This window comes from Phalaenopsis equestris, unplaced genomic scaffold (assembly GCF_001263595.1).
Source record: "Phalaenopsis equestris unplaced genomic scaffold, ASM126359v1 Scaffold000276, whole genome shotgun sequence".
NCBI classification, from domain to species: Eukaryota; Viridiplantae; Streptophyta; class Magnoliopsida; order Asparagales; family Orchidaceae; genus Phalaenopsis; species Phalaenopsis equestris.
In genome coordinates, this window is record NW_018164718.1 from 1,165,430 (window position 1) to 1,178,845 (window position 13,416).

At 35.3% G+C, this 13,416-nt stretch overlaps 1 protein-coding gene across 2 annotated transcripts in view; it reads left to right on the forward strand.

Annotated features, from left to right (window-relative positions):
- The window catches only part of LOC110024828 (endoplasmic reticulum metallopeptidase 1), a 71,000-nt gene that overhangs the window by 50,850 nt on the left and 6,734 nt on the right, over positions 1-13,416 (forward strand). For both annotated transcript variants that reach the window (XM_020724998.1, XM_020724999.1), the window contains exons 16-20: positions 89-313; positions 11,180-11,340; positions 12,114-12,277; positions 12,370-12,452; positions 12,540-12,625. In XM_020724998.1, coding sequence (XP_020580657.1) covers positions 89-313; positions 11,180-11,340; positions 12,114-12,277; positions 12,370-12,452; positions 12,540-12,625 — 719 coding nt within the window. The remainder of the gene's footprint in view (positions 1-88; positions 314-11,179; positions 11,341-12,113; positions 12,278-12,369; positions 12,453-12,539; positions 12,626-13,416) is intronic.

The following is a 13,416-nucleotide window of genomic DNA, read 5'->3' on the forward strand; positions in this document are numbered from 1 at the left end:
AAAGTCACTTTATTTAAATAACAAACTGCTGTTTCTTTGTTGTTTCAGATATTTTCTCATATTTTTTACAATTATCTTCTTTTTGCAGGATTTTTTGTACCTGATGCTATAGTGGCAGCCATTGTTGGTGTTGTCACCGGCTGGTGCATGGGTCCTATTTTGCCTCTTATCAGTCGTTGGTTGGCCAGGCCATTGATTTTACGATGCTTGTTGCAACTGAGTGTGCTGGGTTTAGCCATTTCATCCCAGTTCTTTCCGTACAGTACGGCTGCACCAAAAAGGGTTGTGCTTCAGCATACGGTTAGACATGCAGGTATTCAAATTGCTCAACGATGGTTTTCATTCTCTTTTGTAGTATGATTTTATTCCCTTGGTTTAATATTTTCTATAGTTTCTCACATTTTAAACTTCGTTTGAAAGATTGGTTTCTTTTTATAAATTGATTTATAATTTCTCCAAGTTTTATCACAATTTGTTCTAACTATATTGAATTCATACTTCAAAAAAGGAAATGATTATATGGTTACTTCTGAAGTAGATTTACTAAACTTTACAAGAGTAGTTTCTAAAAATAGAGGAAAAGAGAAATTTAATGATTGTGAGAGGATTCAGTAATCAAAGGAGAGGTCCCAAAAAAATTGTGAATATTAAAAAGTTGAATTTAAACTTCAAAGTTAAATACTTGATGCACATAAAAGAATTGATGATTGTTTTAACAAAATTTCTTGAGTTTATCTAGATGTTTTTCAAAATGAAATGTATTTAAAGATACATGGGAATGTGAAGCAGTGAAGGTAAATAAATTATTAAATCTTTAACATCATATAAAAATACTCTTCATATTATTTTTTTAATCGTAATATATACCTTTTCATTCATATATTTTGATGTAATTATGAAACTCAAGTGTTTTATATGTAAATATAAAACTCTAGGTATTAGATATGTAAATGCATAAGAATTGTGTGGTATATATATAATTCTCTGTCTCCACATTTCTAGAATCCTCTAAGACTAACACTACCCAATCTTAACCTCACACCCACTATAAAATCTCTCCTAAAGCTTCTGGCCAAGATAGGCAAGACTAAAACATATTCTTCTACTTTAACCCTTGAAAATTATATAAACTCAACCAAAACTACCCATATATCAGCAAGCAATTTTAGCCATTTACTCATAAAAGCCCATTCCTTAAAGTGGTTTTCTAAATCAACTTAAATTAGATCAATTTGGGCTTGCCTTAGCATTTTTTTTCATCATAACCTTTTGAATCTCTCTTCACTCCACCATAAATTTCAAAAATACATTTTTAAACATTAAAATAACGATCAATGTCTTTATTTGACGCAGAGCTGTTTTCCACTATCTCGCTTGCACGGGATTGGAGATATTGTATGGAAAGTCGTCCCATGATATCCAACCGTGAATTCTCGTCCTTTGGTCATTACAGCCTATGTGGGCTCTTTTTTATTATTTGAATAAGGAATTAGGGATCTATTTTCTCTTAGCATAAATATGTTGTAAAAATTTGATTTTGGGACTTCTATTTGTATATTGTTATTTGAAAACTTTTTTCCCTGTTTTCTCCTATTTGGAGAGATATAGCTTATTTTTTTTCGAGGAGTGAATCCATATTTTAAAAACGTTTTGTTGTTCACCTCACTATTTTCAAGTTGGGCAGCTGCTGAATTGTTGTTTCGGCATATGATTTGTTGTCTGGTAGTAGTTTTGTTGTCGTTTCTCAACCATCAATGTCATTTTTACTATTTTGTCCTCATTTTACAACCCTCCTAACCCATTTTCTAACATTCTCATACTAACTCTTTGCCTAGTTTGGTATCATTTAGAATCAAACCGTGATAAATCCTAAATTTTTTTAATATTTTCTTTTTTACTCCCAAACAAAAATCCATATGGCTTAACCTAATACCTTCACTAAAAAAATATCCACATATCATCTACCTAGACCAAACCTTAACCCTAAATCATCATTTCTTGTTAGCCGAAATTATAAGAAAAGGACACTATACCACCAATGAGAAACCCTTAATGAGGTGTTCAGGAGCTTGATTTGGATGATATGTAGGGAAAAATGATCCATTCGCGAAGGAGGTTCATCAATTTTGAAAGGAGACCATATGAGGAATTAACCCGCATTAACAACTGTGAATGCTCAGATGGTGGTGAGGATGTAAACACTTTTCATCAAGAAGCCTCAAGCGACAAAGAGTTGATGCACATCGATTTGGTATTGAGTATAGAAATGATAGACTAATTTTGAAGTAAATGTGGATTTACCAAATTTTGAAGGTTGCATGAATTCGAATGAGTTCATTGAGTTGCTTCAAACTGTGGAAACAAGTTTTTAAGTACAAGGACATTACGTTTGACATAAGGGTAAAACTAGATGTCATTATGTTAAAGAATAGTGCATTTCTATGGCGAGAAAACGTGAAGCACCTACATTGAGTGGTGTTTCCAAGGGGTTGGGTGGTGCTCCGGCTATATATTTTTTTCCGAGATAATGATTATATTTTCCTATCACTCTTTTGCATCTTCCCACATTGCTCTCGACTGCCTCTTCCTTGCTGTAGCCTCCCGAAACAACCTATTTTAGCTATTTTCGATAGTTTCTGCATTCCATCCTACATTCCCTGCGATCCTAGTGCTCCCGCTTGCCATTGTTGCTCTAGACACTAGAAATCTTCTTCCCTTCCCACCATCCATTGTTACAGCCATCTCGGACCATGTCTCTAACACAGTCCCGACCCTCCTGCACCATATAACCAGTTTTGAGAAATCTAATAAAAATTTTGGCAACTTAAAACATACCCCAAATTATACATCCCCTCATATTTCAACCATATTAATTTTATAAAGTTCTACATGTCGTATCGATCAATTCAATATATAACAACAGATATATATTATGAATGGAATGAGAGATATAAATTTATAGGATAATGAGTTAATTAAATTTAATTAAACTTAATTAAACCTTAATTAACCCTCTCTTGCTACTGTTCCCACCGACTAACCCTGCAATATAAGCTTTGAATAGGGTAATTCTCTTCAAAATATTCAAACTTATCTCCCCCTCTTAGTTTTGACTGCACGACCCTTCTTCTTCCCTGCTTTAATCGCGCTCGACAGAAGGTGTAGCTAGGAGTTATGATTGGGGCCTTGTAGCACTGTCGCGACTCGTGTACACTCGCAACCCGCTGAGTTGCAAGAAGAGGAGGTGAACGAGTTGTCGAGTGTTGTAGCTTGCGATTCTGAGTTCCATGACAAAATTGGTAAGTGGGATTCACGCTATTTGAGATATTTCTTTTTTTTTCTGACACGTCTATTTTGAAATTTGTCACAAATCGTGCATCTTTTTCATTTCTGGTAGCCGTCGAAGGCGCCGAACTTGTGTCACAAGTTTCAAAAGTATTTTTTGAGCTATCGTAAGGGCTTTAGCACAAAATCATTGAAGGGGAAGGAAAGATTGAGATGATAGAAAGAAGGGGGAAGAAGAATTGATAGGATCGAAGTAGGTTGGGTTTCGCCATGAAGCTCGTTTAAGGCACGTTTAAGCTAATCGGTTATGTTTTTAGTTAAATCACTTTATGCGCCAAGATATCCTGAAATCCCAAGTTATTTTTAGATTCCAAGTTGTTTACCTGAGGCAACAAGTTTGAAGTGAGCGTGTGGAAGCTAGTCATTGGACAATTTCGTAAATTAATCCTATGCTAAGAAGAATGATTTGATTAATGAAAATTGTTTAAATCTTAAAGTTTGATATTATATTTTATATGTTAGTAATATCCATATAAAAGTTATTGCGACATCCAGTTGGTTACCAAAGATTAAGAATCTAGCGTGACAATCGAGATGAGTAATAATAGTTATAAATTTCATTAATCCCTTTTATTTCAAAATGTATGTTTGACTCCATGTCTGTTCTAGTTTAGTTCCTTTATATTATTAGACATGATAGATATTATGAAAGATATAGAAAGATATGTATGAGATGCGTGATATATATAATATACATGATATGCAATATAGATATAATAAGAAATTTATACACGATAAGCATGTTAGAAAAAGAAATGTATGATATAAGTAAGAGATAGAATAGTTTCATAACAGAGTAAGAGTAAGTATACATGTTAGTAGATGAAAGAAGATGTCTTAGAATAATATATATTATGAAAAATGAACTAGTTTTATATGAATGCTTTTATGTGCAAGTTTGGAGGAGTTCACCCCATAATGGTACATGCAAGGGGATAACAATGTAACCATATGCGTAGAGATTTTTCTACCGCCACAAACAATTGTAATTGTTAGATCACTAATCGTTGTGTTGGCGAGATAATATCGGTCATAAGAGAGTATACCAAATCTTACTTCCCAAATAATTATGATGTTTACATTGCTAGTCATTGTCGCGATGCGATAATATCGGCCAGAGGCAGGTAAAGGTCTTTCCACCCTAGACAGTTGTTATGTTTATATTGCTAACCGTTGTGCCAACGGGAGCCGCTGGGACAATATTGGTTAAGGGTGTGTTAGATTTTGTTGATGGTGATCCTCACAGAGACAGATGTGTATGTAAAAGTAAATCTCTATAGAAGAATTGGGTATTTTCATATAGAAAATGTCATTGATATATGCATTAACATATCATCAAATTTATTATAGAAATATGAAAGATTATCAGCATGCATATTAATTTTTTTTCTTTGGTCTATTATAATTTAGAAATGTGATTACTTCTAGGTTATCTTTAAATAACTCAGATGTGTATGTAAATAGTATAAAGTAAAAGTAAAGCAAATGTCTCTAGAAGAATTGACTAATTTAATTTAGAAAAGGTCATTCATACATGCATTAACATACTATTAGATTTATTATAGAAATATGAAAGCTCATCATGCATATTATTTTTTTTTCTGGGTTACTATAGTTTAGAAGTGTAACTACTCATGAGTTATCCTTAGATAACTCATTATGTTGCTTTAATATTTTCTTTTAGATTTTAAGTTTTTGAACAAGATGAATAGAAGAGCAAATGTGCATAAGAGGCGAAAACAGCTTAAAAGGTACAAATTTCTACTTAACTAATTTTATTTGCTTTTTTTAGTGGATCTTTCATAATTTTTTAAATATTAGAGTAATAGAATTAGAATAACACAGAATTCGTTTTACCGTCTAGCCGTTCGTTCCCATCTTGATTAAATTTTAGCCCCGGGTCGGGTTGGGGCACCCCGCCTCCCTACCACATATCTGTTGTTCAAGCCTTCGGAATCCAAATTCTACCTTGTTGCCCATGGCAGCAAGGACCAATTGTTCGATTGTAATATTCTCTCAATTGTTCTGGTTTGAGTATATGTGTCGTGTTTGTCGCTATTTCAGCTTTTTGGGTGACTTGTATTTTTTCTTGTAAGTACGTTTGATAGTAACTGCATATTTACTTCCAGTAATAATATTTATTTATTTTTATTGTCGCTTGAGTTAATTTCGATATCATTAAGTATCAGAGCTAGCCTAACTTTAATTCTATCACAAGATTTCTCGCATCCGCTATACCCAAACCTATCTCTACCTAAAAAATCTTTCTCACCCTACATCTCCCTTACACTTCTACTTCCACTAACCCACACCCTAGACCTAGCCATGTCACTAATGATATAATTGTTGGAAGCTTGATCGAGGGAAAATGACACGATGCAGTTTATGAATAATTCACAAAGAGGTGTCCTGAGAATTTTTAGGAATAATATATAGTGGGAAACCCACCAACTACAACAGAGGCTTGCCACCTTCAACTGGAGGCGATCAGATGGGTCACCCATAGCCACAACGATGACTTGCTAGATGGAATGGAGTGAATTTGTTCCACTATGTAATACCTCGAAGAAATATCTGAGAAGCTAGAATTTTGAAGTAAAGTAGAATTTGTCATATTTTCAGACGAGTTCATTGAGTGGCTCTAACTCTTAGAATGTGTCTTTGAGTTTAAGGACATCCCACTAGATAGAATGGTGAAATTAGTCACCTGCAAACTAAAGAAGAGTGCATTATTCTGGTGATAAAATTCGAAGTACCTACGTCATCGTGAGAGAAAAGATAAGATCACTACATACTTTGAGATGAAAACGAGAGATGCAACGCCCATTACCCACCAATTCACTACATATTGGTATTCAGACCCCAGTTTCAAATGTATAGAGACCACATCACCAGATGACCACCACATATGACAGGTAGGGTTCAGCCTCGGGATCTTACAGCTAGAACCGATTTTGCTTTAGGAGAAACTGATTCAGAGTAGAGAACATATGGAGTAAATAAGTATTCCTAAATCCGTCCCAATCATAAGTGTTTCAAGTCCAATAGATTTGGGTATATTAAAGCAGATTGCACAACCTAGCGGATGATATATTTCACTGAGTAGGGAGAAATTAAAGGAATTGACAATGACACAGTAGACACATAAGAGAGTGAAGACACGAAAGAGGAAGTACCGGCTCCCAGTCGATGAGGAAGAGATGTCATCGATTCCAATTGAACCCAGGAGAGAGATTACAATTGAGTTGAAAGTAACTATTCTAGAAGGTAGTGAGTATAAGGTATATAAGGTAATGTTTGTTCATGTAATGTTTGTTCATGGAGAGTACAAGATTGTATCGCTGTATATTGGTATTCAGACCCCAGTTTCAAATGTGGAGAAACCACATCACCAGATGACCACCACATCTGACAGGTAGGGTTCAGCCTCAGGATCTTACAGCTAGAACCGATTTTGCTTTAGGAGAAATTGATTCAGAGTAGAGAACATATGGAGCAAATAAGTATTCTTAAATCCGTCCCAATCATAAAGTGTTTCAAGTTTAATAGATTTGGGCATATTAAAGCAGATTGCACAACCTAGTGAATGATATATTTCACTAAGCAGGGAGAAATTGAAGGAATTGACAGTGACACAGTAGGCACATAAGAGAGTGAAGACATGAAAGAGGAAGTACCGGCTGCCAATCGATGAGGAAGAGATGTCATTGATTCCAATTGAACCCAGGAGAGAGATTATAGCTGAGTTGAAAGTAACTATTCTAGAAGGTAGTGAGTATAAGGTAATGTTTGTTCATGCAGAGTACATGATTGTATCGATTTATATTGGTATTCTAACCCCAGTTTCAAATGTGGAGAGACCACATCTGACAGGTAGGGTTCAGCCTCAGGATCTTACAGCTAGAACCGACTTTGCTTTAGGAGAAATTGATTCAGAGTAGAGAACATATGGAGCAAATAAGTATTCCTAAAACCGTCCCAATCATAAAGTGTTTCAAGTCCAATAGATTTGGGCATATTAAAGTAGATTGCACAACCTAGCGGATGATATATTTCACCTAGTAGGGAGAAATTGAAGGAATTGACAATGACACTTTAGACACATAAGAGAGTGACGACGCGAAAGAGGAAGCACCGTCTGCTAGTCGATGAGAAGAGATGTCATCGATTCCAATTGAACCCAGGAGAGAGATTACAACTGAGTTGAAAGTAACTATTCTAGAAGGTAGTGAGTATAAGGTAATGTTTGTTCATGCAGAGTACGAGATTGTAGTGCCTCGAGCTATCGTTTTGCAGGAGTTAAGAGAAGCATTAGCAGGGCTGGCCTTGGATGCCCAAAAGAGTATTGAGTTTGAGGAGTTGATATCAGACACAAAGCCATCCTATATAAGAGAAATTCAAACTTTATCATATTTATAGACTCCTTTCTGAGTAGTCTTTGTTGAGGGAGGTCCAACTTATCAGATATAGAGTCATTTTGTGACACATCTGGAAGATTATATAGAGTTATATGAGTATTAGATTTTTTTTAGCTGTGTATCCACCATCACATTTCCAGACATGAGGGATGAACCATAGCTTTGGAAGTTATTTTAGAAGCTTGGTGGGGAAAAAATTTTCAATGGGATCTGGGTCCTATCAGAGAAGAAGAATAGGTCTCGTCTGAGTGGTTGCTAGTAAGAGTGGAGCAGTCTGCCACAATTTTCATCACAAAGTTAAATCCTCCTTACATAGTTGTTTACCGGATACATTCAGTTGAGTGCAATGAGTGGAAGAGGCAAATTATGGAAATGTGGCCGGAGAGTTACTTTGGGAGAATATATGATTATATGTAGCTACAACTCAGGTTGCGTCAAAAGCAGATGGATATTTATTCTATCAAAATGTGTTTTGGATTGACAATGTCGACAGGAGTGACTTACTGGGAAGTTACAGTAGCTCTACCACATTCAACATGAGTGATCTAACTACTACGTGGAAACAAAAACTTCGACAGATTAGGCCAAAGCCCTCCCGACTCCGGAAGATTGACGTGGGAGCCCCCCTCCCCCTGCCTTCTGTGACTTAAGCTACAGTATTATGGGAAGCCGGTACTCCTGCTAGCACGGGAGACAAGCCGCAAGCCTCATTTTCCTTTCTTTTATAATTTATTCTCTATTATCCTTTATTTTTTTAGTCATTTCCTATATATGTGTATTATGGTTTGGATTCATAGTTTTTTTTTTTTTTTTTTTTGGTTTGTTAGGGCAGCTGCTGGCATCTGTTTCTCCCTTTGAGGATTGTATCCAAGTGAATAAGTGGTGCTCCAGTCATATATTTCTCCCGAGGTGTTGATTATGTTCCCTTATTATCCTTATGCATCCTCGCTCATCGCTCGTGGCCGTCTCTTCCCTGATGCAGCTGCTCAGAACTGTCTTTTTTGGCTATTTTCTACAGTTTCTACATTTCAACTTACGTTTCCTACGATCCCGACGCTTATGCTTGTTGACATCGATGTTTCAGCCATGAAAAATCTTCTCCCCTTCCCACCATCTGATGTTCCAGCCATCCCAAACCACGTCCCTACCACCTAATCGCTGTCTCAGCCCTTTTGCACCACTTCTCTGCCACATCCGTTGTTCCAAGCTCCAAAACCCAAATTCCACATTGTTGCCACTCAGGACAGCAAGTACCTGCTGGTCGGTTGTCATATCCGCCCATTTGCTCCGCACTTCCACCTTATGCCTTCAGAACCCTCGTCAATCTCCACTACCACCCTAAGATCCCACCGGTTTAAGTGTTTCTTGCTATTTTAGATTTTTGAGTGTTGTGTTGTATTTTTTTTTTCAAATGTATTTGATTGTAACCACACATTTACTTCTAATGATAATATTTGATTTCTTATTGTTGTTTGGGTTATCTCCGGTATCATTTGATATTAAAGCTAGCCTAACCCTAGTTCTATCCTAGTGTTTCTAGCATCCGCCATACCCAAACCTATGTCCACCTAAAATTTTTCTCACACACCCTACATCACCCTTACACACGTCGTTCAACCACGCACACCCAAATTCTATCCATATTGCCAAGGAGAAAATAGTTAGAAGCTTGATTGAGGGGAAATGACTCGATGTCGTTTCTGAGAAATTCAGCAACAATGATCCGAACAGTTTGTTGTGATAGCAATAGCTAGGAGCCTAAATATGGCAATGGCATCAGTTGGGCACTGGTGGCCTAACATCAACTGCGATAGTGTCCGAGCATTGGTGGCGGTTGTAGCGGCGTCAACCTCATAACTATAGTTTGTTGGCTAATAGACGACAGTGATCCGACGACAATGGGGGCCAGGGATATGGTGGTCTAGCGACAACAAAAGCAACTGTAGCATCTACAAGGCAACAATGGTTCATCTATAATGGTTGTAGTACAATAGCATTCGTCTGGCAATGCTGATCTTGGGGCGACGGTGGTTGAAAAATGATGATGATCTTGTGACGATAGTGATGGTCTGGTAATGGCAGCCTGGCGGCAGCGGCGGCTGCCAATGATGGTTTTCCGATGATGGCTCAGTGTCAGTCAGGTGAAGGTGGTCCCATGTCGGTGGCAGCCCGACGATGAATGTGATGGCCCAGCACCGACAGTCCAACACTATGGAGATAGTCCGATGATGGCAGCCTAATAGCGAAGTCCGACAACAGTGGCCTGAAAGTGACGGTGGTGGCTCAATGTCGGTCTATTGACAGTGGTCTAGTGGTGTCGACTACCCGACGATGGTGGTACGATATAATAGTTGTGGCCTGATGTTGATGGTCCGATCATTTTGCCCTAAAGTTTTAAAAAATGACAATTTTGTTCCTAGAATCTCTTAATGAGGATTAAAATAGTCCTTAATGGGGACTATTTCATCCCATATTAAAATAATATGGGGACTAATTTGGCACTTTTATATACTCGGGGACTAAAATGGTCTCATATAAATAGTTATGGGACAATTTTTTCACTTTGCTTCATTTATGGGTATCCTTTTCGATTAGCAAATTGTTGGCTCTTCTTAATTGTTGTGTTCTCTAGTTCGTTGGAAGTACCATTTATCATTTGATTCGTTTGCTCATTTAGGCATATTTTCACTTTCACTCAACAATAAAGTGCTTCGCGAGGGGAGTTATGTAGGACAGGCAAACTATTATAAAAAGTTAGTTAGATTTATATTTATCATGGTCTCCTTATCTGGCCATTGTTTATTTTTTATATCATCTTTATGTCAGCAAGAGTTCTTTGTAATTTCTTGTTTTTTTGTTCTATTTTTTGTATCATTAGCGGTTAGATGATGCTCGAAAAGAATTTTGAAGAATAGGATTAGCTAACTCGCAACACTCATTATGAATGAATGAAAAATATGATTTGATTGGGATTTGGCTGATGTCGGTGATCGTGTTTATGTTATATCGGTCAATGTTTATTTCTATTCAGGTTGAGATTTTTTTGTTCTTTAAATTTTGGCCCTATTATTTAGAAATATCCTAATGTTACTGTGGAGTTTCTTTATTTGGATATCATTTTCTCTGAACTTCAGATTTCTTTCTTTTTGTAACAGCATTGCCAGACACACATGCCCAACCATGATAAATCCATTATTTGTAGAAAATCAATAAATATTATTTGTCAAAAAGATAAAATGATTAATTTTCTAGTGATTTTTCTTTGTTATATTAAAAAAGTAAAAGAAATTATAGCCCTCTGGTTTTTTTTTTGTGTGTTGCTTATATCTGTTTTCGTTATGATCTTATGGCATGTAATGGTGCAAAATGATTTGCTTTATTTTTAGACCTCCTAACTTCTTTGTTCATTTTGACAGATGCAAATAAGATTGTGGACTCCAGCTTTGAATTTTCTGTTGTGGATGCCAATTCGTTAACTTTCCTTTTCAAGAATTCACCAGAAGCCGCAAAAATTCTAAACATTGGTTCAGATTTTTCCTTTAAAGCAGATCATCATTCCACAAAATGCTCGTGGGTGGTATGTAAATTGTTTTCTACATAAGGGTCTATCTATCAACTACCAATCCTCTCAGCATATTGCTTTGCAAAATAAAATGATTTCTATTGCTTTTTCTTTTTGTCTTTTACTTGATACAACTTTATCTCCTGTTTTTTTGTCAAATAATTATCATTGTAGCGTAGGGGCTGATTGGGGTCATTTTTATGTTTTATTTTCTATTTTTTGTTTTTATTTTGTTTTATTTATTTTTTGTTTTGAAACAAAATATATTTAACCTTTTTGTTAAAATATAATTATTTTTAAAAACACTCAAAATGCCTGAATGTTATTTTTGAATATTTTAAAAAATATGTTAATTTGTTTAGAAATAAAAAATAAAAACATATCAACAACACACAAAATAAACATGTTTTTAAAAATTAAATTAAAAAAATAACAAAATTGATTCCGAACAAGCCCATAAGAAATCTCCAAGTTTTGTTGGTGAAAATGTGGTTAAATCCCAAGCATGGAAAAGAAGTTGATTAGGCTTTAACTAAAATTTTTTTTGTAACTTTTAATTAAAACGGTTCCTAAATTCTTAATTTATAATGGTTAATTTTAACATAGTAACTTTCTTGCTTTTAGGTGCTTGATGAATGTTAAGTAATATAAATTGTTAGAATTACATTTATAAATCCACAAAGTATTCTGTTTCTGCTACTCCAAAATAGAGATCCATCTAGGTTCAATACATGCTTCTTTATTCAAAAAGTTTCATTTTCTTTCCATTTTCTTTCTTCCTTTTGCAGGCACTATTCCCAGTAGCATTTTTATTCTCAGGAAGCTTGAAGTTTCCTGCTCCTCGTGATGATGTCTATGAACAATACAATTACTTACCTTATTTGTCAGTTGATGAATCTGCTTCACTGTCGACAACTCGATCTCGAAGAGTACACCTTGATTTAAACTTAGGGTTGTTCTTTTCACTTTAGAAATTATAGATACAACTAAAATTTCATAATGCTACAGCTGATACTTATTCATTTTCCATATTGCCCATTGCAGCTCATTAAAAGAGGTATGGGTGACAGTGCTTAACATTACTGGTCCTTTGTCAAATTGGTCCTTTGCTGACAACAAGCTTCCCGGTAAATTATTTCTAATTTAACTAAACTTTTTGGCCTATTCGCTGTTGTATGTTTTTATGGCATTCATAAAGTAGTTTTTTTCTGCAGCTCCTGAATCAATGGACAGTGGACCGCCATCCTATATATGCAGACTTAGTGGACGCAGTCATGAAAAATGGACATTTTGGTTGGAGGTAAACTCCCTATTCCTGAAATAAATTTATCTTTTGTGGCAAGGCTTTCTCCTTGAGAACAACTGTCTCCATTTTGGTCGAGGAAGGATGGATGTAGATCCTAATAATGAGATTATTCATATTTCCATGTTCTTCTCTATTTAAATGTTGCTGAGGTTATTTTGAGGAAGAGGAAGCAAAAATCATCTCACTATGATAGACATGGATTTGACATTGAAGTTATCCATTGTCACGCCCCATTGATGACCATCTCCTAAATCAATGTGGGACATAACAGAGACGAATACAATTTAGCTGATTGAATTTACTTACAATAACTATAATGATATCTTAGCAGAATAGAGTGAGTGATAAATTCAATCACACAAATGGACCTAAAACACACATATAACATATTATTATAATTGGCACATAGCTAGTAAAATCAAACCAATCAATTAAGCGGAAGAAATCTAAAAATATTTCATATATATGCATCTACAAAACATCTATAAAATATCAATATTGTTCTATAAAATATTAACTTCATTTGCTACATTGGATCCAAGTACTTTTTTTTATCTTACAACAGCTATACATCAAAAAATGATAACTAAATTGAATATAACTTTTATTTTGCCTCAACCTCATTTTTTCTTTTTTCTGTAAAGACAATCAGAATAATCTAGCAACAAGATAAACAACTTTAATACAAAATTTAAATACTCAAGAGAAATAATTATTGTCTTAATTATGACTTGACATAATTATAAGGCTGAGCATATTTTGACCAATACACTATTATAACATTC